We start from the raw sequence: 25,451 nt of genomic DNA, 5'->3' as shown, positions 1-25,451 counted from the left end.
TATCCAAAGAATTTCAGACATGGCCCTGTAGCCAAAGAATTTCAGACATGGCCCTGTATCAAATGCATTGAGATTATTTACTTGAATTTAATGTTTAGAATGACCAATATATTTAATGTTTAGAATGAAAACTATACATATATTTTGCTGTTTATTTTTTATTGTAAAGATACTGTACAGAGGGATTACAGTTACATGAGTAAGGTAATGAGTACATTTCCTATTGAGCATTGTTACCCTCTCCTATGTTTTTCCCCTACTGTCCCTTCTCTCCCCACCTCCCCAACTCCTCCCTCCAAGTTGTAAAGTCCATTTTCAACATAGTGTCTTGTACATTTCATTGTTATAATGGTTCAGCCTGTATCCTTGTTTCAGCATTTTGTTATTTCCCTTCCCCTCCCCAAATTAGAAAAATGTATATACAAGATGTAGGGTACCAGAATCAAATACAGCGAAAACAGGGGTTATACCATAGGAGGAAAAACATACAAAAGAAACAAAAAAATCACATACTATATTAAAAACATTGTGTTTATTTTTTATTTTCTATTGTTATTGTGAAGGTGATGTAAAGAACAGTTGCAGTTATATAAATCAGGTAATGAGTACATTTATTTTTGAATAGTGTTACTCCTTCCTTCCCTTTTTCCCTCCCATTCCCCTACCCTACACAAGTTACATGGTTAATTTTTAACATAATGACTAATGAGTATCACTGCTGCATTTGTTTAAACTTTGTCCACTATTTCTGTGCTTCCTCCTTACTCTCCCCAGAACAGATAAACTTAAAAAACAAAAGAAAACAAAAACAGCAAGAAAAGAAAAAAATCTTGTTTCCATTTCTTGTAGTTCATTTCACTACTTATGATTTTATATCATCATATGCACATAGCTATTGATCCTTTGTGAGCCTCTCCTAAGAGTATCAAGAAAAAAATCTTGTTTCCATTTCTTGTAGTTCATTTCACTATATATGATTTTATATCATCATATGCACATAGCTATTGATCTTTTGTGAGCCTCTCCTAAGAGTATCCTCTTTTGGTCTCACTGTGTGAATGTCTAGAAACCTGTATAAATAATCATGTCCAAGTATATTTCTTTGTCTTTTACCATCCAGTGTGTTTACTTGTAGATTTATAGGCACAGGAAAAGCACTAGGACTCCTAGGCACAGGTTAAAACTTTCTAAGTTCAAGGATCACAACAAAACAAAAAAAGACTGGATAAATGGGATTGTATCAAACTGAAGCATTTCTGCATGGCAAAAGATATAACTAATAAGATAAATAGAAATCCCACAGAATGGGAAGATTTTTTTACTAGCTATGTATTAGACAAGGGCCTCATCTAAAATATAGTTAGATCTCAAAAATTAACCCCCCCTAAAAAAACTCAAGAATGGTGGGCTGGGAAGGTAGCTCAGCGGTAGAGTGCATGCCTTGCAAGCATGAGGCCCTGGGTTCGATTCCTCAGCACCACATAAACAGAAAAAGCCGGAAGTGGCGCTGTGGCTCCAGTGGTAGAGTGAGGGACAGCGCCCAGACCCAGAGTTCAGGCCCCATGACCGGCAAAAAAAAACAAACAAATAAAAAAAAAAAAACTCAAGAATGCCATCAATAAATGGGCTAAAAACATAGAGACTTCACAGAAGAACTAAGAATGGCCAATAGACACATGTTCAACATCTCTGGCCATAAAAAGAAATGCAAATCAAAACAGCATTGAGATTAGAATGGCCATCATCAAGAAAACTAAAAATGCTGTCAGGGATGTGGCCAAAAGGGAACTCTGTTACACTGTTGATGGGAGTGTAAACTTTTTCAACTACTCTGGAAAGCATTATGGAAGTTCCTCAAAAGACTAATTGAGCTCTCCCCTATGATCCAGCAATCCCACTTCTGAGCATTTACCCAAATGACCACAGACAAGGATATACTAAAGCTACCAGCACAACTATGTTCATTGCAGTGTTATTTACCATAGCTATGAGTGGAACCAACCCAGATGCCCCTCAGTAGATGAATGGAATTTACTCTTCCATCAGAAAAATGATATTGTGCCATTTGTAAGAAATAGAAAGACTTGGGAAAAACAATATTAAGCAAGTAAGCTAAACTCAAAGAAACTTAGGTTGCCTGGTTTCCCATTATTTTGTAATTTAGTAGTTGTATATGAATGTATTCAACAAAGTTATGGCAGCATACTATATACAAGTCATTATCCATGTGGATGTGTTCTAAGACCCTTCAGACCACAAATAGAGCTAACCTCTATGGTATACTGTGCTTTTCTCTATATAAACATGATACATAAAGTTTAGTTCATAAACTATAAGTTAGTCAGAGATTACCAACAATAAAAATAGAACAATAAAAGCAATATACTGTATGAAACTTTGTGTGTTGGTGCCATAATTAAGTAAAACAAGGATTATTTGCAAACAAGTGCTGTGATATTGAGGTAATAGATTTGATAGATACTGAGTGACTAGTAGGTTGGTAGATAATGTATAGTTGTCATGGGTGCATTGGATAAAAGGATAGTTCAACACATCAGATAAGATGGAGGATAGTGAAAATTTTCATTCTGCTACTCAAAAGGGCATGGAATGTTAAAACTGCTTGTTTCTGGAATTTCCCATTTAATATTTTTGGACAAGTGTTTGGTGAGGATTAAGTGAACCTGCAGTAAACTAAACTAGATAGGAGACTACTGTGTATGCTTGATCCTAAGTTGTATTATTCACATAATTTATAAATGTGATGGATTAGTGTTTAATAAAGAGAAAAAGCTACTTGTTTCTGGTTAAGTTTTTTCCTCGAAGGAAAATGAGTGATGGGGCTTAATGCATATTTCATTTGTGTCCTTTATTGTCAAACAATGTTGAGATGAGAACTTTTTTTTATAGTAGTTAAGAGTTCCTACATGTGAGAGACCTAAAAGTTGTTTTTTTGATATTAGGTAAGAGCTCCACCTTGTGATCTTTGAGCATATTTTTTATTTTTGAGCATATTTTTAGAATTAATTACCAGTAGTTCAGAAATGACTTTACAACTTCAACAAACATACTTTTTTTTTTAATTTAATTTTATTTTATTTGAGAACATACTGTACAGAGGGGTTACAGTTACATGGGCAGGATAATGCATACATTTCTTACCAAGCATTGCAGCCTCCTCCTTTGTTTACCCTTCACCTCCCTTCCCAGCCTCCCCCTCCCCCCCCCACCCAATCATACCCCCCTCCCCCCCCACACCGACATTGTAAAGCTGGTTTTGACATGACATTTTGTATTTCTCATTGTTGCAACAGGTCCACCTGAATCCTTAAACGACTTGTTTGTCCCCATCTCCTCCACATGTTATACTGACATCAAATATAGTGAAAGCAGGGCCACACTAAAGCTACCAGCACAACTATGTTTATTGCAGCATTATTTACCATAGCTAAGATATGGAACCAACCCAGATGCCCCTCAGTAGATGAATGGATCAAGAAAATGTGGTATATATACACAATGGAATTCTATGCCTCCATCAGAAAGAATGACATTGCCCCATTTGTTAGGAAATGGAAAGGTTTGGAAAAAATTATATTAAGTAAGCCAGGCCCAAAGAAACATAGGTCCCATGGTTTCCCTTATTTGCAATATCTAGTATAGGTATGAGTCAAGCGGAAAAAGTCAGATAATGTGATGTTAGGAAAATGAACCCTTAAATATGTATTTTAATGTTTTCGTTTCTTTCAGGCATGTGTTTCTAACGAATTTATAAGATTATTTCTTTGTTGCTTTGTATGTCCCTCCCCCACAGTGTAACCCCCGCTTTCAAACATACTTTTATTTAAGCATTATATATTCTCCTGGTTTTGGATTTTCCAGCATAGACTAAATGTATTAATCATATTTAAAGACATGAACAGACATTCTCAGCTCTTTATTTTAAAAGTTTTCTTCAAAAACTTTCCTAGTTTTCAAATTTCTTTTTTTCTTTTTTCTTTCTTTCTCCCTTTCTTTCTCTCTTTCTGTCTTTCTCCCTTTCTCTCTTTCTGTCTTTCTCTCTTTCTTTCTCTTTCTCTCTTTCTCTCTCTCTCTTTCTCTCTTTCTCTCTCTCTTTCTCTCTTTCTCTCTCTCTTTCTCTCTCTCTTTCTCTCTCTCTTTCTCTCTCTCTCTTTCTCTCTCTTTCTCTCTCTTTCTCTCTCTCTCTCTTTCTCTCTCTCTTTCTCTCCTTTCTTTCTTTCTTTCTTTCTTTCTTTCTTTCTTTCTTTCTTTCTTTCTTTCTTTCTTTCTTTCTTTCTCTCTCTCTCTCTTCTTTCTTTCTCTCTCTCTCTTTCTTTCTTTCTTTCTTTCTTTCTTTCTTTCTTTCTTTCTTTCTTTCTTTCTTTCTTTCTTTCTTTCTTTCTTTCTTTCTTTCTTTCTTTCTTTCTTTCTTTCTTTCTTTCTTTCTTTCTTTCTTTCTTTCTTTCTTTCTTTCTTTCTTTCTTTTTGTGGGAAGATTCTGGTCCTGGGACATGAACTCAGGGATTTGGCACTGTACCTCAGCTTTTGTGCTTAAGGCTAGCATTTCATGAATTTCCTTGACCAGGTTGGTATTGAACTGTGATCCTCAGTTCTCAGCCTCCTGAGAAGCTACAGGCATGAGCCACTAGCAATTGACTTGTGAAGCATCATTGTCTCCTTATAAATGGTGATGAAGGGAAGCTCAAATTTTGGATTACTTTTGGTGCTGGGAATAAAACACCAGCTAATTATGCAATGCTGAACTGAGCTACATCCTTCTCTCCAGAAAGTTGTGTTTTTATAAAGTGATCTGAGAGACAGAAACACAGTAGGGATTACTTGACTACTCTCTCCTTGCGCCCCTGTAGCTTCAGCTCAGGGCATGGGATCTGTCCCTTAACTTTTTTGCTCAACTGCCTTTTGAGCTTCTGGATTTATAGTGGTTAATAGGAAGTAAGAGTCTTATGGATTTCCTACTCTGGCTGGCCTTTTTTTTTTTTTTTTTCCTTTTTTTTGGTAGTGAGGCTTGAACTCTGGGCCTGGGCACTATCCCTCAGATCTTCAGCTCAAGGTGAGTGCTCTAACATTTGAGCCACAGTGCCACTTCCAGATTTGGAGAGTATCAAGGACTTTCCTGCCCAGGCTGGCTTTGAACTGCAATCCTCAGATCTCAGCCTCCTGAATACGTAGGAATTCAGGCATGAGCCACCGATGCTCAGCATCCAGTTGGCTTTGAGCCTCAATCCTTACTTCTCCCCTCCTGAGTAACTAGGATTATAGGCTTGAGCCACTTTTTATTTTCCTCTTGCCATCTAGTTGATCTGATCTGCTGGTTAGAATTAATTTAGGGCTGTGCTTTTCCAGCTTTATTGGTGAAAAATAGTTTTCTTTTTAGACATTAGGCAGTATTTTTGGAAACAAAAGTTATGTGGACATATATATGATGCCCTCAGAACTATGCTGTACTACTTAGTGGTCTTGGAAGGAAACAGTACTGGGGCAATGATTCAGAGCAAGGAGAGGACATAATAAAATCTAGTGATTTTGCTGTATAAGATAAAATTTCAGATAAAAGACAAACTCAAAGTGGGAGGATATTCTTTGTCTTTAAAAAAAAATGCTGGCCTGGTCTGGTTAGGGCCTGGGTATTAATCTGGAGTTTTGGTCTCAAAGCTAGAACTCTACAACTTGAGCCACTTTACTTGAGCCACTCTACTTCTGGCTTTTTGGTGGCTAATTGATAAGAGTCTCATGGAGCCTGGAGCTGGTGGCTCACACCTATAATCCTAGTCCTACTAATGAGGCTGAGATTTGAGGATTGCGGTTCCAAGTCAGCTCTGACAGAAGAGTCTCCATGAGACTTTTGTCTTTGACTAAAACTACTAAAAACCAGAAGTGGCACTGTGGCTCAATGTGGTAGAGCCTTACCCTTGAGCAAAAGAGCTAGGCCCTGAGTTCAAGCCCCACGCTCAACAACAACAAAAACCCACTAGAATTTCATCAGTTATATTTTAGCTTGTATAATTAATTGGATATGTTTAGTCATATCTGCTTTTTCTTTAGCTTAGATTCATTAACCTAGATTCTTTTGGGAATTAAAAAAAATGTAAAACAAATGTCTAAGGGCTTGAGACCTTGGATTTAGCCTGTAACTCTTTTTTGTTGTAGCCTAGCAATTTGGTATTTGATTATTATCTCTATTAAAAAATGCATTTGGAGCTGGGAAGGTGGCTCAGTGGTAGAGTGCTTGCCTTGCATGCATGAGGCCCTGGGTTTGACTCCTCAGCACCACATAAGCAAAAAGAAAAAAAGCCGGAAGTGGTGCTGTGGCTCAAGTGGTGGAGCGCTAGCCTTGAGCTGAAGAGCTGAGGGACAGGGCCCAGGCCCAGAGTTCAGGCACCACGACCGGACCCCAAAAAAATAAAAAAAATTTAAAAATGCATTTGTAGGTGAAATTGTCCAAAAGAATGATACTTATTATTTGACCTTTGGAATGGTAACCCCTCTGGACAACAAATTAATAACAGTAAAATGATGTTAAAATGCACTTGTCACTTTCAATCCTAGAAAACTACCTTTCCTGTAACTACACTTAGTTACAGGTGATATTCTTTTTTTCCCCCTTTTCCCTTTGCAATACTGACATTTGAACCTAGGAGATCTTCATGCTTGCTTAGGTAGTCATTCTACCACTTGAGCAACACCTTCTGTTTTACTTTAGTTGTTTTTGAGATAAGGTCTCCCTCCATTTTTACCTTGACTGGCCTTAGACCATGATCCTTCTACCTATTCCTTTCTGTATACCTTGGATCACAGGTGTGACTACCATACCTGATTTATTGATTGAGATGAGACCTTGCTAACTTTTTCCCAGGCTGTCTTCAAACCATGATCCTCCTAGTCTTTGCCTCCTAAGTAACTGGGCTTACAGGTAAAAACCACCACTGTGGTATTTTTATTTTTTTCTTTCATATAAGGGGTAGATCTATGTAGCCCAGTGTAGTCTTGAATATCCTTGACTTTAGGTACAAGTGGATCACAGGTGTGACTACCATACCTGATTTATTGATTGAGATGAGACCTTGCTAACTTTTTCCCAGGCTGTCTTCAAACCGTGATCCTCCTAGTCTTTGCCTCCTAAGTAACTGGGCTTACAGGTAAAAACCACCACTGTGGTATTTTTATTTTTTTCTTTCATATAAGGGGTAGATCTATGTAGCCCAGTGTAGTCTTGAATATCCTTGACTTTAGGTACAAGCGGCATTCTGTGGTGTGGATGGAACCTAGAGCCTTAGTAGGCAATATATGACATTAATCATGTTGCAAATTGACTACAAATTCTTTAAAGAAATAGATTGAATTTGATACATTTTCTTTTTGTTTCTTAAAACATTGTGGTATTATCATGAAGGAGTTATGTATTAGTAAGTCAGGCTTTGCATTGTTTCCTCAAGGATTAAAAAATTATTCTTAAAGTATTTTAAAATTATATCCTAGATTTTCTTTTTTGTTGGTTGTGGGGCTTGAACTCAGGATCTGGTCACTGTCCCTGAGCTCTTTTTTTTTGGTTGGTTGTTGGGCTCCAACTCTGGGCCTGAGCACTGTCCCTCAGCTCTTCAGCTCAAGCCAACATTCTACCACTTGAGCCACAGCGCCACTTCCGGTTTTCTGGTAGTTAATTAGAGATTGGAGTCTCATGGATTTTCCTGCCTGGGCTGGCTTTGAACCCCAATCCTCAGATCTCAGCTTCCTGAGTAGCCAGTATTACAGGTGTGAGCCACTGGCGCCTGGCTTCCTGAGCTCTTTTTACTCAAGGCTAGCAGTCTACCTCTTTGAGCCACTGCTCCACTTCTGGTTTCCTGATAGTTAATTGTAGATAAAAGTCTCACAGGCTTTCCTGCTCTAGATGGCTTTGAACCATGATTCTCAGATCTTAGCCTCATGAATAGTTAGGATTATAGACATGAGCCGCCATCGCCCAGCTACATTTTATTTATTAGCTCATTTAAGTCATATCTGTACACCATCAACAAAAGTCACAAATGTTTAGGCATCTAGTATTATAGTTTAAACTTGTCATTGGGATTTTCTGGCCAGTAAAGTAAGAGTCTCCCCCCTTCCCTCCTTCCCTCCTTCCCTCCTTCTCTCCTTCTCTCCTTCTCTCCTTCCCTCCCTCCCTCCCTCCCTCCCTCCCTCCCTCCCTCCCTCCCTCCCTCCCTCCCTCGGGTCCCTCAGTTCTGTCCTGTGGCTTGAACCTAGGGACTGGGTATTGTCCCTTAGCTTTTGTTTTCCCTTGAAAGCTAGAGCTTAGCCAGTTAAGCCTCAGCTTCATTTATAGCTTTTTGGTGGTTAAATGGAAATAGAGTCTCACAGACTGTTCTGCCTTGGCTGGCTTTGAACTGCAATCCTCAGATCTCAGCTTCCTGAGTAGCTAGGATTATTGGTGTGAACCACCACTGACCATTAATTCTGATGAATTTATATCTAGAAGGTGGCTCAGTGGTAGAGCGCTTGCCTTGCATGCCTGAGGCCCTGGGTTCAATTCCTCAGCACCACATAAGCAAAAAAAAGTAAAAAGCTGCAAGTGGCACTGTGGCTCAAGTTGTAGAGCGCTAGCCTTGAGCTGAAGAGCTGAGGGACAGTGCCCAGGCCCAGAGTTCAGGCCCCACGACCGGACCCAAAAAGAAAAAAAAAGAAAAAAGAAGTAAAATTTAAGGGTGCAAGAATCTTTAAACAGTTGGGCAGATACTTGGGGAATTTCACTTTTGAGTATGGACATCTTAATTGTGCCATGTTTTAATAAGTATCATTTTCTCTTTAAAGGAATTGTCTTTCTTAGAGGAAGCAAACTGTCATCTTACTTCACATAAATATATGAATATATTTCTGATATTGGAGTGTTCCAGAAGATGATAAAGAAATGATAGCAGCTCCAGAAATACCAACTGATTTTAATCTACTTCAGTAAGTACATTTCATTGTCATTTTTTGAGACATGGTTTCTGTATGTAGCGCAGACTTTTTTAAAAATTTTATTTTAACGATGCTGTACAGAGAGGTTACAGTTACATGAGTAAGGCAATGAGTATATTACTTGTTGATCATTGTTACCCCTTCCCTTGTTGTTGTCCCGCTATTATCCCCCCCCCCCCCCACAAGTTTTAAAGTTTGTTTCCAATATACTGTCCTGTGGTATCATATTGTATCCTTGTTTCACAGTTTTGTTAGTCCCCTTCCCATTCCCAGATTAGACAAATGTATATACAAGATGCAGGGTACCAAAATCAAGTACAGTGACAACAGGAGAAAATACAAAGGAAACCAAGAGAATCACATAGTACATTTAAAACAACAACAAAGACCTCTTGTGTCCATATCTTGGGGTTCATTTCACTTAGCGTCATCTTATATGGCCATATGTGAAAGGATCACATCCATGCCAGGGGACCACGCGGAGGCAGGCAGGCACAGGAGAAAGATTATTACAAGGTTTATTAGAGGAGCCCTATTTCCCCAGTGAGAGAGCACATGGCCCTCCACTATCTAGGTAGCAGCAGGGTCTGGGCGGAGAAAGGGAGGGGCCAGCTGTATGGTAGGAACTCCAGGGCAGGGAGGAGCTCAGATCTGGGTGGAGCTGATTACCAAAGGTGGGCATAATGCTTACAATAAGTACATAGCTTTTGAGCTTTTCAGTTTATCTGATAATATTATTCTATAGGTATACTAATTGTTGCAAATAAGGGAAACCATGGAACCTAAATTTCTTTGGGACTGGCTTACTTCACTTAATATGATTTTTTTCCAAGTCTTTCCATTTCCTAATAAATGGGGCAGTGTCATTCTTCCTGATGGCAGCATAGAATTCCATTGTGTGTGTGCGTGTGTGTAGCACAATTTCTTGATCTACTACTCATCTACTGAGGGGCATCTGGGTTAGTCCATATCTTAGCTGTGGTGAATAATGCTACAATAAACATAGTTGTGTCGCGTTAGTTTGGCTTTGAATGTTTTCATTTGTGTAAATGCCTAAAAGTGGGATTGCTGGGTCACAGGGGAGCTCTGTGTGTAGAAGCAATCCAAAAATTCATATGGAGCAATAAAAGACCCCAAATAGGAAAAATAGTCTAGCAGAAAGAACAGTGCTGGAGGAATAACAATTCCAGACTTCAAACTCTACTGCAAGGCCATAGTAATCAAAACGGCTTGGTACTGGCACAAGAACAAACCTGAAGACCAATGGAATAGAACTGAAGACCCAGAAATGAACCCACAGACCTATATCCACCAAATGTTCGATAAGGGAATGAAAAAAAATAGCATGGAAGAAAGACAGCCTCTTCAGGAAATGATGCTGGCAAAATTGATTAAATATCTGTAGAAAACTAAAGTTAGATCCTTATATATCACCCTGTACCAGAATCAACTCCAAATGGATCAAAGACCTCAAAGTCAAAGCAGACCCTCTGAAAACATTACAGAAAGGAATAGAAGAAAATCTAGGGCTCCTTGGCACAGGCCAAAATTTTAATAGAGACCCAGAAACACAACAAATCAAAGAACATGGACAAATGAGATTGTATGAAACTGCAGAGCTTCTGCATGACGAAGGACATAGCTAGCAAAACCAATAGAAAGCTCACGGACTGGGAGAAGATATTCATAGACAAGGACTTCATATCTAAAATATACTTAGAACTCAAAAAATTAAATCCTCCAAAAACAAATCCTCAAAGAAACAAACCTCCTGTCAACAAGTAGGTTAAAGATTTAAGAGAGACTTCTCTGAAGAGAAATAAAAATGGCCAATAGACACATGAAGAAATGCTCAACTTCTCTGGCCATAAAAGAAATGCAAATCAAAACAACATTGAGATTTCACCTCACCCTCATTAGAATGGCTATAATCAAGATATCTAATAACAACAGATGCTGGAGGGGATGTGGCCTAAAGAGAACCCTATTGCATTGTTGTTGGGAGTGTAAACGTGTTCAACCACTCTGGAAAGCAGTATGGAGGGTTCCTCAAAAGACTACATATAGAGATACCCAGACTGGTTTTGATCTTGTGATTCTCCTGCTGTACCCAATGCTGTCATAATTAAAGAAAATTAAATATTGGTATAAATTTTAAGATAGTTGGTTTTCCCCCACAAAACAGGAAATGGTAACTTGGTTAAATTTATTTATCTAACATATGTGTGTATTTTTTGAAAGTTTTATCACTTGTTCATTGGACTCTTTAGTAGTTAACATTCCATTCTGTTGGTGCTGTGTTTTAAATTTACATACTGGAAAAGTTACTGCTTTTGGTGTCCAATTCTCAATTTATATTTGATTTTGTAGTAGGTAGTTTGAGGTAATGTCATGAAATTTTAAAAAAGTTTTCTCATTAGGAGCAAGTATACGTTAGGTGTTAGATTTAGAGTGTAAGTTCATGTTTCTGTTATAAACTTAAGTAAGCCTATCTAAGGAAGATAAGGACATGCTGTCCATCATTTTTACCAGAAAAAAGTTAAATTCCTATTGGTCTATAAAGTGCTTTTTAACATAAGTTTGTCCTTTAAACACACCTGGCTCCCCTGACTTGTCCTTAAGGCTGTTAATAGTACTCCTCAGTCTCCTATTCTAAACATTCCTCCCCTCCACCCCATTTTTTTCAGTCCTGGGCCTTAAAACTCAGGGTCTAGGTAGTATCCCTGAGCTCTTTTGCTCAAGACTATCACTCTACCACTTTGAGCTACAGCTCCATCTATTGTTTTCTGCCGGTTAATTGGAGATGAGTCTTACAGCTTTTCCTACCCTGGGTGGCTTTGAACTGCAATCCTCAGATCTCAGTGTCATGAGTAGCTAGGATTATAGGTGTGAGCTACCAGTTACTGGCCTCTTCTCCCCCTTTTCAAAGAGGGTTTACACTGTTGCTTGGGCTGGCTATGTCTCAAACTCTGATGTGCTTGCCTCAGCCTACTGAGTTCTTAGATTGCAGGTCTGGGACACCATACCTGGTTTGTGAGTTGGAGGTTAGTCCAGGCTACTTAGTGAGATCCCGTATCAGTAATTTTCATATTGAATTCCAGTTCCATAAGGTACTTAAGTGAATAAATGAATTTTAAAACTGCCCAAAGATTCCTTTATCTTTATTCTCTCCACCTTGTATTTTCTGTTTGGTCCTTTATGAGAATTGCCTTAAAAAGAGAATTTGCTTGCTAAATATTTGGAACATAACAGGTAGATACCATTATACGTGTCAGCCAGTATCACCTTTTGGTGATACATAGATTTTTAAATTTCTTTTCTTTTCTTTTCTTTTTTTTTGGTCAGTCGTGGGGGCTGAACCCTAGGCCTGGGCGCTGTCCCTCAGCTCTCCAGCACAAAGCTAGCGCCCTACCACTTGAGCCACAGTGCCAGTTCCAGCTTTTTTCTGCTTACGTTGTGCTGAGGAATCACACCCAAGGCCTCATGCGAGGCATGCACTCTACCACTAAGCCACCTTCCCAGCCTGATTTTTATATTTTTAATTTTATCCTTTGTGGATATCATGTCTGTTCTGGGATATTAATAATATTTCAGAGTATGACTTTTGCTGTTCTGGGATCAAGCCTAGGACTTTGTGTATACTATGCCAACACTAAGCTATACCCCAAGCCCTCAAAGTATAATTTTTCCATTCCAGTGTAAGTAGGTTTGGTTTTAAGATTCTTGAGGAAACATTTGTTTATGTGCAGGAGGACATGGGATAATTGAGAAAGAAATTGAGGTTTATTTAATTCAAAATTATCAAAGATATTGAAGTTTCCCAAGACAGCATTTTTAGTGAGGATTCCACTTAAAAGTCTTAGTGAATGTAAAGTACTATTTTTGTTTCATTAAGTGCCTCATATATAGGACATTGTATTAGATTCTGTGAGGCATTAAGTTAGATATTTCTGCCTTTATGAGCTTTTGTTTTAAAATTATACAGAGGGGATTATGAAAATTTTTTAATACATTAAGATTAAAGACTATTGAAGGTTTATATTATAGACTTTGACATTCACTATTAGAATATGTTAAGTAATGAGGATCTGAAAAAAAAAGATGTGAGGGCCAAATAACTTAGCATTCAATTGGGTATATGGGATGAGGGCACAATGAAGAAGAGTGTTAAGAAGATTCGTTCATGTGATAGGTGACTAGTTTTAAACCACTGAAGGGTTAACTTTGTATTTGCTATCAACAAATAAACATGTTATTTCATCTTGAGTGTAGCGTACTGTTCTTTGATTTAAAACATGTAACATCATTGGCAAAACATTTGGGAAGCTTTTTTCTCTGGTTGAGTGTTAGTTTCTACTCCTATTCTGATTATTCTCTTCAGATTTTTTTCAGAATTTTTTTTTCACTTAGTAAAAAATCCCGGGGCTGGAAAGGTGGCTCAGTGGTAGAGCGCTTGCCTTGCATGCGTGAGGTCCTGGGTTTGATTCCTCAGCACCACATAAGCAAAAAGAAAAAAGCCGGAAGTGGCGCTGTGGCTCAAGTGGTAGAGCGCTAGCCTTGAGCTAAGAGCTGAGGGACAGTGCCCAGGCCCAGAGTTCAAGCCCCACGACCGGACCCCCCCAAAAAAAATCCCTAGTGGCTTATTTTTGTAGTTGGGATAGCCTGGAAAATTAAAAATATAACTGAGCCTTTGATTACACTGTGGCCACTGAAATATTGGAAGAGTAATGTTCACATTTTTACAGTTACGCAGATAGCCTTTCCCTTTGGCCTCACTTAAAACTGATAATAAATTTTCACGTTTAGAGTGGTAAAACTATTATTTTTTGAGTGGCTTAATTCTAAAGTCCATTGTGCCTCACACATCAGTGTAAGTATGTTTTGTTTTCAGCATTTAATTGAATGTATGTGGCTACTTAGATACATGTTTAAACATACAGAAAATTTCATGTTACTTCAAATTGATTTGCTTCCTTATGTGTGTGAGAAAATCCACATTATACAGTGGTATCACCCACTCTTAAAACAAGGAGAATTTTTTTTTTGGTCGGTGTGGGGCTTGAACTCTGGGTTTGGGCACTGTTCCTGTGCTCTTCAGCTCCAGGTGAGTGCTCTACCACTTGAGCCACTGCACCACTTCCGGTTTTCTAGTGGTTTATTGGAGATAAGAGTCTCCCTTTTCCCTGGCTGGCTTTTAACCACAATCTTCAGATCTCAGTCTCCTGAGTAGCTAGGATTATAGGCGTGAGCCACTGGTGCCTGACGAGAATTTTCTTTTTAAGATGATAGATTTATATGTTGAAGAGTGGAGAGACTTTAGGGATTGCCTGATTTTCTGCATATATATTGTTATAGATGAAAATATTGAAATGTTACTTGTATAAGTTCATATAGTTATTTAGTTCTAGATTTATTTCTCCCAAATAACTCAGTACTTCTACTTCCTAAAGGAGTTTGAAAATTTACCACATTTCTTTACTGTATATCAAATGATTTAGTTGATTAAGAAAAGTAATATTAGTGTTTAGTGAGTTAGACTTAGAATCGTTTTCTTTGTGAGGTGGGAGAGGTCAGAAGATCCATAATGTTGCTAAAATTCCCTAATAAAGTTTATCTAATGTTGGGTGTTAAAATATAGTTTACCATAGCTTTGGGGTCCTTGAACCAGAAAATGGAATCAGCCATTACTATAGAATACCACAGGTCCTAGACTTAAATTAAAGAGCAGTTATTATAGTTTAGTTGTTATAGTTTGATTAAAAATTAATAAAACAGGGCTGGGAATGTGACTCTGGTAGAGTGCTTGTCTTGCATGCGTGAGGCCTTGGGATCGACTCCTTAGTACCACATAAACAGAAAAAGCCAGAAGTGGATCTGTGGCTCAAGTGATGGAGAGCTAGCCTTGAGCAAAAATAAACTCAGGGACAGTGCCCAGGCCCTGAGTTCAAGCCTCAGGAACAGCAAAAAAAAAATTAATAAAATAGGGCTGAGGGTATACTCTTAAGTGGTAGAGCATCTACATAGCAAGTATAGTGCCCTGAGTTCAAACCCTGGTACCAATTTGAATATCAGTTATTTAGATATTTGTATTTTAGATTACTTTCATTGTAATTGGTTATATAATCTTTAAAAAAATTATTTTATTGTAAAGGTGATGTACGGAGGGGTTACAGTTAAATAAGTTAGGTAATGAGTACATTTCTTACTGAATATTGTTATACATTCACTCATTTTTCTCCCACTTTCCCTTGGTTATATAATCTTATATGTTTGTAAATGTTCTACAGTATCTCTAAGGAAAGTTTCTTAATCACTTTTAACTCTAATAGGAATTTTGTAACGAGTCAACTTTTGTTTATAAAAGTTGCAAAAATTTGAAACAGTATCTGTGTTTTTTAAAGAAAGATTATTATTATAAAGTGATGTACAGAGGATTCACAGTTACATACTGTCAGGTAAAGAGTACATTTCTTTTTGGCCAGTTATCCCTTCCCCCATTTGGCACATATATTTCTAAGGAAGGTTTTAAATATTTACTTATCTTTTTGTTTCAGGGAGTCAGAAACACATTTTTCTTCTGACACAGATTTTGAAGATATTGAAGGAAAAAACCAGAAACAAGGCAAAGGAAAGGTATGCACCAAATATGTAACTTAATTTTTTTTTTGTTTTGTTGTGGGTAAAGTTTGTGCTTGCTAGCTGGAAACTCTTTACCCTGTCAACCAGTATCTCTCACCTCTATTTATTTTGGATTTTAAGGGTGTGGGGCCTGGGAGAGGGTGAGAGAAATGGAGAAAGGAGACAGGGACACTTAGAGAGATGGAATTTTATTTTTTTTAAATGGCTTGTTTTATGGCCTGACTAGTATGGCAAGACATTGGAATACACCTTTTATTCTTCTGGACTAAATAGGTTTTGATTATCTGTATGCACTGCTGTAAAACTTGAAATTAAGAACACGTCATTTATCCCAGTACATTTTGTAAAAATCATAGTATGCTAAGCAAATCATGGTGTTTATTTGCTTTATTATTTTCTCATAAATGTACTATAAATGTTATATTTTCCAAATTACAGAGCATAATAATACATAAACATTTTTATTCTAGAGTACACTACAGATTCAACAGACTGCCATTATATGGCTAATAGGTTACTAGTGACATTCATTTTACTTTTTTTTTTTTTTTTACTTTTTTTTTTTTGGGTCCGGTCGTGGGGCCTGAACTCTGGTCCTGGGCGCTGTCCCTCAGCTCTTCAGCTCAAGGCTAGCACTCTACCACTTGAGCCACAGTGCCACTTCCAGCTTTTTTTTCTTTTTGCTTATGTGGGGCTGAGGAATCGAACCCAGGGCCTCAGGCATACAAGGCAAGCACTCTACCACTGAGCCACCTTCCCAGCCCTCATTTTACTTTTATGAATAACAGCAAAGATAAAAATTTATGTAAGTTCTTAGTGAAGAAATATATACACTGAATAGGATAGTCTTAAGCTACGGATAACTTGGTGAATCATTAAATTATGCAGAGGCTTTGAAAGGTATATTTGACATGTATATTAAATAAATAACTTGTTCAAAAGAGAGCTTGTTTTTATTTTTTCTGCATTTTTTCCCAAAATGATTTTGGATTTAAATTTTTTAATGACATTTAAAAGAAGTTTTACACTACTTAAAAGAAATGTACAATGAGCAAATTGAACTTTCCCATAATCCTATCACCTAAAGATCACTTATTCTTTAAACATTTTGGTAAATACATTTTTACATATACTTACTATAAACCTGCATGTAGAATTTTACTTAAATGGAATCATAATAAAGAGTATAAAAACTCAATTGATACTTTGTTGATTACTTTCTCATTACTCATTACATATCTCTGCAGTTTTTTTTTTTTTTTTTTTGGGTCCGGTTGTGGAGCCTGAACTCTGGGCCTGGGCGCTGTCCCTCAGCTCTTCAGCTCAAGGCTAGTGCTCTACCACTGGAACCACAGCGCCACTTCGGGCTTTTTTCTTTGTGCTTATGTGGTGCTGAGGAATCGAACCCAGGGCCTCATGCATGCAAGGCAAGCGCTCTACCACTGAGCCACCTTCCCAGCCCATCTCTGCAGTTTTTAATGATGTTGTACCATTACATTTTGTGTATGGAAAATTGTTTTTTTAACAAGCCCTTGGAATACTCTTTATAGTCTTCCTAATTCATCTATTTCTTAGTTCCTCAAAAGGTAGAAGTTTTGAGAGATATGTGTGACTAGCCATGCCAGATCATGAATATCCAAAACAAACATATCTGTAATTCTAGTGTACAGTGCATGGTTGTTCATAAGAAAATCATTTTTAATTTAGTTTACTTTTTTTTTGGTGGGTCGTGGGGCTTGAACTCTGGGCTTGGGCGCTATCCCTCAGCTCTTCAGCTCAAGGCGAGCGCTTAGTTTACTTTTTTTGTTGGTGGTGGGGCTTGAACTCAGGGGTGGGGTGCTGTGCTTCGGCTTTTTTGCTCAGAGCTAGCACTCTACCAGTTTGAGCCACAACACCATTTCTGGTTTTCTGGTGGTTAATTGGAGATAAGAGTCTCATGGATTTTCCTGCCTGGTCTTGCTTCAAACCTCAGTCTGGCTTCAAGCTTCAATCTTCAGATCTCTGCCTCCAGAATAGCTAGGATTACAGGTGTGAGCCATTGGCGCCTGTCTCTTGCTGAGTATTTTTGAGATTGGATCATGTTTCTTACTTGAGTACATGACTAGACTGCAATTTCCCTTCTTGAGGCTTCCAATGGTTGCTGGAATGACAGGCACACGCTCCTATATCCAGATTTCCTCTTTTGAGATGGAGTCTCTTTTTTGCCCGGGCTGGCCTTGAACCATAATCCTCCCAATCTCAGTCTAACATTTAGTTCAGGATGACAGGTGTACAGCACGGTGCCATGTATAGATTGAGGAGTCTTCTGAACTTTTCTGTCCAGGCTGGCCTTGAAAAACTGACCTTTCTGTTCTAAGCCTTCCAAATAACTAAAATTTCAGGTATGAGCAGCCACCAGTGCCCAGCTTAAACATTTCTTGTTTTGGTATTGGTCTTTGAACTTAGTGCCAAACAGGGATGGTACCACCTGAGTCCTGCCTCCAGACCTGAAGATTTTTCTTTACTGGAATGCTTTATGAATTTGCATGTGATTCTTGCCACAGGGGCTATGCTAATCTTTTCTATATTGCTACAATTTTAACATACATGCTAAAATTGTATCTCTGAAGATTTTTCTTTGGTGGTTTAGGGGAAATCAAGAATTTTTCATGCATGATAAACATGTTTTCTATGACGGTGCTACTCTCTGTACCTCTCTAAAATTTCTATGATACAGTTTGGTTAACTGTATATAGTCTTTGCTGAGAGTGAGGTATTACAGTCAAAAATTTATTCCAATGATAAGAACATCTACATTTCAACACTATACTGTGTAGTAGGCACTGTGGTAACAGTGTTACATGTTTTTAAATTCCATATTAAATTAAAATTAGAAAACTTGCATATTTTTATAGAAAGGAAGATGAGGTCTGGATAAGCTCAAGTATTAAAGGATGTAAGTTCAGGTCTGTGCTTTTGATTTAATTCACTAGTTGAGATAGTACTATACTACCTCCTAAAACCTTTTTTTTTTTTTTTTACTACCTCCTAAAATCTTTTATTAGAGTTTCTGCTTTTTCTGTGTTAGGTATACAGAAGAGTGTTAGAAGCTAGCATCCTTACTTGTTATTTTATTTTTTGCCAAACCTGGGACTTGATCTCAGGGCCTGGGTACTGTGCCTGAGCTTTTTTGCTAGTGCTCAACCACTTGAGCCATAGCTCCATTTCTGGCCATGTTTACTGCTTACACTACTTTGTATTGTCACTTCCTGTATAGTTTTTCATCTACTCTGTACTCTGTCAGCATGACTGGACTATGATAAAGCTTGAAGATAGCCATTTTCACTTGTGGGAATTTTTCTGATTATACTTTTGAAGTTTTTTTACAGTGATTTTCAAACTTCATTGATACTTTGAGAACTTTTAATGTGATTTCACATTGATTATCAAAATTGGTGCAAATGTGGAAATTGTTCGTATCTAGTTGGTCTTTCTGGCAAATTTGGATAACATTTGTATAGCTTCTTTTAATGGATATTTTCTTATTTGATGGTTATAATAGTAGATGTATCTATTTTAGACTTTATTATGAGCTGAATGTATTCCTAATAAACACTTTGTGTCCTCATTATCATATCAACCCTATTATACATAGTTTACCTTCCACTTTACAAGTTAGAAAGAAGCCTCTGAAACACAATGTGGTTAAATAACTTGGCCCAAATCACTCTAATGAATAGGAGGAGAAATTTGAGACTACTTAGTCTGTCAGAAGAGGCTGTTCTACTAACTACATCATAATGTAAAGTTCATGGTTGTATAACATGGAAAAAAGTGAAGTGACAAAGAAGCAGTTGTAATTTTATAATTTTCTTACATATGCATGGCATTCTTTCACAGGTCAAGGTTAAGCATGTTATAATTGTGTATTCTATCACCTGCTTTTCTAGTAGCTTTTGTTTTCAACTCTGAGGAGTAGTGACATAACTAACTTGTTTTTTTTTTTTTATGCAGACTTGTAAAAAAGGCAAAAAGGGCCCAGGAGAAAAGGGCAAAAGTGGAAATGGAGGAGGAAAGCCTCCTTCTGGGCCAAACCGAATGAATGGTCACCACCAACAGAATGGAGTGGAAAACATGATGTTGTTTGAAGTTGTTAAAATGGGCAAGAGTGCTATGCAGGTAATATGGTGTTCCTTACAATTTATTCATTTTTTTGCTAGTCCTGAGGCTTGAACTCAGAGCCGGGGCACTGTCCCTGAGCTTCTTTTGCTCAAGGTTAGCACTGTAACACTTTTCACAGCATCACTTCTGGCCTTTTTTGTTTAAGTGGTCCTGAGAAATGGAAATCAGGGCTTCATGCATGCTAGGCAAGTACTGTACGACTAAGCCACATTCCTAGCTTTATTCATTCATTTTAAATTTTAGTCACTACTATAAAATATCATCTTGATTTTTTTCTAATTGTGTTTTATAACAATCTCAAAACTCCAGCAGTGTGTCCATTCATTCATTAGTCCTTTTATCTGTATCTTTTGTGTTTATAGGTTGAACTCATGGTCTTGCTGAACTATATAGCTAGCTCTCAAGTATTAATGATTTTTCTTTTGTATAGTTATGATTAAAGTGTGGAATTATTCTTGTTTGATTTTTTTTTTGTGGGCTTGTATTTTGAACTCAGGTTCTCAGGTCTCTAGGCAAGTGCTCTCGTAATGCTTCTAGCCCCTTTTGCTCTGGTTACTATTTCAATAGGGTCTCAAATTTTGCCCAGTCAGATTTTGTCTGTGATCCCCCTATTTATGCTTCCTGTCATAGCTAGAATTACAGGAGTGCACTGCCAAGTACAATTTTTTACATGAGATAGGGGTCTTGTGAACTTCTTGCCTGAGCTGGCCTTGAACCACACCTTCATGATCTTATTTTCTTGAGTAGCTAAGATTACGTGTGTGAGCTAATATACTTGGCTCTTGTTCCATCTTTTTTTGCGGGTGGTGGGGGTGGTGTGGGGTTTGAACTCTGGGCCTGGATGCTGTCCTTCAGTCATTTAGCTCAAGCCTAGCACTCTACCACTTGAGCCGTAGCGTTTCTGTTTCTGTGGTGCTGAGGAATCAAACCCAGGGCCTCATGCACGTGAGGCAAACACTCTACCACTGAGCCACCTTTCAGGCCCCTCTTGTTCCATCTTTTAAGTGATCATTTTAAATTCATGATTGAATTTCTTTTTCTCTGTTTGCATTTTCTTTCCTTTTTGCTGTGTTGATAATTGAATACATGTACACATTTGGCTTTTCAGAAATAAAACTATTGCTGTTTTATTTAGTTCTGACTTGATTAAAAAAATACATTCTTCCCTTCAGTTCCATTTTGGGTTAATTTTAACAAATAAGTACATTATCTCAGTTAAATTGTACTCTAGTTTCTTATTTCATCTGTCTCTATATTTCTATCTATTTAGTGGTGGTGGGGTCTGGTAGGGAGGTGCTATACCACTTGAATCATACCTCATCACTTTTGCCTTTTTGTTACTTTTCAAATAATGTTATTGTTTTTGCCTGGGCCATCCTGGACTGTAATCCTCTCATTTATACTTATCACATATCTGGTATGATTAGCTTGTCCCCCCCCCATACCTAGCTTATTAATTAAGATGGGGGTCTTGTAAGTTTTTTGCCCAGACTCTCTAAGAAGCTAAGGTAGTAGGCATGAGGCATTCCATTTGGCTATTTCCTTTTTCTGCCTGTTGAGATGCCTGGAATAGTTTCTTTTCTTCTCTTCCATTTCAAATAGGGGGAGTTAATCAAATGTCACTTTTCTGGAAAGCATTCTTGGAAATTACTTTGATTCTCAATTATTAATGTGTGTGAGAGTGTGTGAGCATGTGAGCACATGCACGTGCTGATAATGGGACTTAAAGAGTCTTGTGCTCTTGCTTGGCTTTTCCTGCTCAAGGCTGGCACTCTACCACTTGGGCCACAGTTCCACTTCCATTTATAATTTTTTAAAAATCTGGATCTGTGTATTCACAGTTTGTATTCCCAGAGTTAGACCTGTCATAGTAGGTGATAGTGATTAATTACACTATTAATTATTGATCTAAAAAATAGTTCTCATATTTTAAGAAAGGAAACTATGCTTCCTCCAATTTATTTTTGGTTGGTTGTGGGGCTTGAACTTGGGCCCTGGGCATTGTCGCTGAGCATTTTTATCAAGGCTAGCCCTCTACCACTTTGAGCCACAGCACCACTTCCAGTTTTTGAGTGGTTAATTGGAGATGACTCTCATGGGGAACTTTTCTGCCTGGGATGGCTTTGAACCATGATCCTCAGATCTCAGCCTCTTGACTAGGATTACAAGTATGAACCACCAGTGCCTGGCTATATCCTCCAATTTTATTAAATAATAGATAATTGAATTTTATAAAATTAGTTTTAACATACTTTTCCAAAGGCTATTCACTGAATTTTGCAGCTACCCTACCTCTAATTTGAGAAAACTGCACATTCCAGAATTAAATCTCATGTCCCATTAGTGTTAACTTCTCCCTTTCTTGGTCTAAGCTACCACCATCCTACTTCCTATGTTTTTGCCTATTCTGAACATTTCATGTAATTTGTGGTTCTATATGATTTCTTTGATTTAGCATAACAATTATTAAGATACATCTATCTTGAAGCATGTAGTAAGTACAATATCCTGTTTGCCACAATTATTGTATCAATATATTCCACATTTTATTTATTCATTCTTAGATGCACATTTGGTTACTTTCTACATTTTGGCTAGTTTGGATGATTCTTTTTAAGTATGTAGACTTATGGTCTTATTTATCTTGGGTAATAAATACCTTGGAGTCAAATTGCAGTGTCATATGGTAACTCTATATTTAACTTTTTGAGGGGCTGCCAAACATTTTCCAAAGTGACTGCACATTTTACATTTTTACCAGCCGTGTTTGATTGTTCAAATTTCACATATCTTTGCCAATATTTGATATTGTCTTAAAAATTATAGTCAGCAGATGGGTTCTAGTAGATATGAAGTAATTATCTCATTGTTGTTTTCATTTACATTTTATTGATCACTACTGGTATTGAACTGTTCATGCATTTGTTGGCATTTTGCATATAGTCTTTTAGACCTGTCCTGACCCATTCTCTGATTAATTTTTAACTGTATTTTTTTTCTAGTTTTGGGGCTTGAACTCAGGGCCTGGGCTCTATCCCTCAGCCTCTCTATACTCAAAGCACTCTATCACTTGAGCTATAGTGTCACTTCTGGCTTTTTCTGTGTATGTCGTACTGAGGAAATGAACCCATGGCTTCATGCATGCTAGGCAAGCACTCTATCACTAAGCCACATTTCCAGCCTTAACTGATTTTTTGGTAGTGTGTGTGTGTGTGTGTGTGTGTGTGTGTGTGTGTGTGTGTGTGTGTGTGTGTGTGTGTGTGTGTGTGTGTGTGTGTGTGTGTGTGTGTGTGTGTGTGTGTGTGTGTGTGTGTGTGTGTGTGTGTGTGTGTGTGTTTTAACCCAGGATCAATCTCATGCATGCTAATGTATATACTCTTTAAAAATCTCAAATATATGATTTGTGAATATTTTCTTTAATTTATTGTACTTTTACTTTTTTTTTTTTTTTTGGGTCCGGTCATGGGGCCTGAACTCTGGGCCTGGGCACTGTCCCTCAGCTCTTCAGCTCAAGGCTAGGGCTCTACCACTTGCGCCACAGTGCCATTTCTGGCTTTTTTTCTTTTTGCTATGTGGTGCTGAGTAATCGAACCCAGGGCCTCATGCATGCAAGGCAAGCGCTCTACCACTGAGCCACCTTCCCAGCCTGTACTTTTACTTTCTTGTTGGCATTCTTTGAAATAGATTTTTAATCATTTGAGTTAAATAAATATTGTGTATGTAGTGTGAGGTAGGATTCAACTTATATTTTTTCTTTTGTTTTGCATAAGGCTATCCAGTTGTCCCAGGCCTGTGTGTGTGTGTGTGTGTGTGTGTGTGTGTGTGTGTGTGTGTGTGTGTGTGTGTGTGTGTGTGTGTGTGTGAGAGAGAGAGAGAGAGAGAGAGAGAGAGAGAGAGAGAGAGAGAGAGAGAGAGAGAGAGAGAGAGAGAGAGAGTTCATGTATCTGCCAGTCCTAGGGCTTGAACTCAAGCTTGCATTCTGTAACTAAGCTAACACTCTCTGGTTTGAGCTATATAAGTCCATCCCTGGCATTTTAGTATTTAGAGATCGGAGTCTCACAGACATTGCTGCCCAGGCTGGCTTTGAACCTTGAACCTCAGAGCTCAGCCTCCTGAATAATGAGGATTACAGACATGAGAACACTGGCACCCAGCTACCCCATAATCATTTTTTGAAAAGATCATTTTTCTGTCTTGACATATTTAAAAGCAAATAACTATCAATGCAATAATTTGTTTTTGTACTATGAATATTATTCCATTAATTTGCATTTCTATACTCAGGGCAGTACTCCATTGTCTTGATTACTGCAGCTTTGTAGTAGTTGAAACATGGCGTATGAGTCTTCCAGATTGTCCTTTCTCAAAACTGAGTTGGCTATTTAGAGTCCCTTGCATTACCATAAGAATTTTAGGTGGGGCTGGGAAGGTGGCTCAGTGGTAGAGTGCTTGCCTTGCATGCCTGAGGCCCTGGGTTCAATTCCTCAGCACCACATAAACAAAAAGAAAAATGCCAGAAGTGGCTCTGTGGCTCAAGTGGTAGAGCGCTAGCCTTGAGCTGAAGAGCTGCGGGACAGCGCCCAGGCCCAGAGTTCAGGCCCCACGAGTAGACCAGCTGTGATCTTGATAGTGATTATATCACATTGATTTTTGTGTCTTATGTTAATATTTAAATATTACTTGTATTTTTTGTTAGTATGTACAAATCGTATGTACTGATGGGCTTTGATGTAAATGCATTGTACGTAGTGCTTGCTAATCATATCCAACCTCCCAATTTAACCTCTTTTCCTCACCCTTCCTCAAGTGATCATTCTATAGTTAGTTTGAATTTTAAAATACTATATATTATGTATATCTAGTGAGAAATAAATATGACTAATATTTATTTTAGGATCTTGTATTATTAAGAAGTGATAACGGTACTTTATATGATTGCATCCTAATAAAAAACAGACAATTATTTTCCTTCATTTGAATCTGTTTTTATTGTTCAAATTGACTTTGAATTTCAAAATAAATGTATGAATATTAATTTAAAGTAATGTAATCCTACATTGTGTTAAATTTTATGATGTTAATTGAAATTGATTCTTAGAACATGCAGAAAAGCTAATGACTTAATTCTTTTTTTCCTTTGCTATAGTCGGTGGTAGATGACTGGATAGAATCATACAAGCATGACCGAGATATAGCACTTCTTGACCTTATCAACTTTTTTATTCAGTGTTCAGGCTGTAAAGGTAAGATATACTTATTTTGGAAGGAGAAACTCAAATAGTTACTTTGTTTTCTTGTTCTCCCTAGAAAGATGTTAGCTCTTTATATGGCAAGTAATGTCAATGTAGTGAATTGTTTGCATTATATCCATATAAAATGTATAAAGTAAAAGCAAAGGATAAGGTGAGAGAAAGTCTGTTTACCAAATATTCATGTGTGAAATTTACCTAAAAACTACAGTTTATAAGCAGTACATTACTTTTTAAGAAGTGGAAGAGTTACTGGTTCATCTAACAGGGACTTGTTAAATGTAAGGAGTTAAAAATGCATGATGATTATAAGTTAATTACTGGAGAAATTGTCAGTTCTTGTGAAAGAAATTTCCAGTGATGGATGACAAATAATATTGAAATATATGTTGTCTATGTATGAAGACGGTATAAGGGAGCTTAACTAAA

The 25,451-nt window shown here is 37.6% G+C and overlaps 1 protein-coding gene and 1 non-coding gene across 3 annotated transcripts in view; one reads left to right on the top strand and one right to left on the bottom strand.

The window, feature by feature from the left end:
• The window catches only part of Stag2 (STAG2 cohesin complex component), a 132,587-nt gene that overhangs the window by 41,628 nt on the left and 65,508 nt on the right, over positions 1-25,451 (top strand). For both annotated transcript variants that reach the window (XM_070039771.1, XM_070039772.1), the window contains exons 2-5: positions 8,824-8,964; positions 15,528-15,606; positions 19,606-19,770; positions 24,920-25,016. In XM_070039771.1, coding sequence (XP_069895872.1) covers positions 8,921-8,964; positions 15,528-15,606; positions 19,606-19,770; positions 24,920-25,016 — 385 coding nt within the window. In that variant the 5' untranslated portion in view covers positions 8,824-8,920. The remainder of the gene's footprint in view (positions 1-8,823; positions 8,965-15,527; positions 15,607-19,605; positions 19,771-24,919; positions 25,017-25,451) is intronic.
• On the bottom strand, positions 18,110-18,213 carry LOC138840542 (U6 spliceosomal RNA). The gene has a single exon (XR_011376111.1). It is a non-coding gene; the product is annotated as a U6 spliceosomal RNA (small nuclear RNA).

Source organism: Dipodomys merriami, unplaced genomic scaffold, assembly GCF_024711535.1.
Source record: "Dipodomys merriami isolate MVZ:Mamm:240054 unplaced genomic scaffold, mDipMer1.0.p SCAF_3, whole genome shotgun sequence".
In the NCBI taxonomy this organism is placed as follows: Eukaryota; Metazoa; Chordata; class Mammalia; order Rodentia; family Heteromyidae; genus Dipodomys; species Dipodomys merriami.
This window is presented reverse-complemented; position numbering and strand designations above follow the sequence as displayed.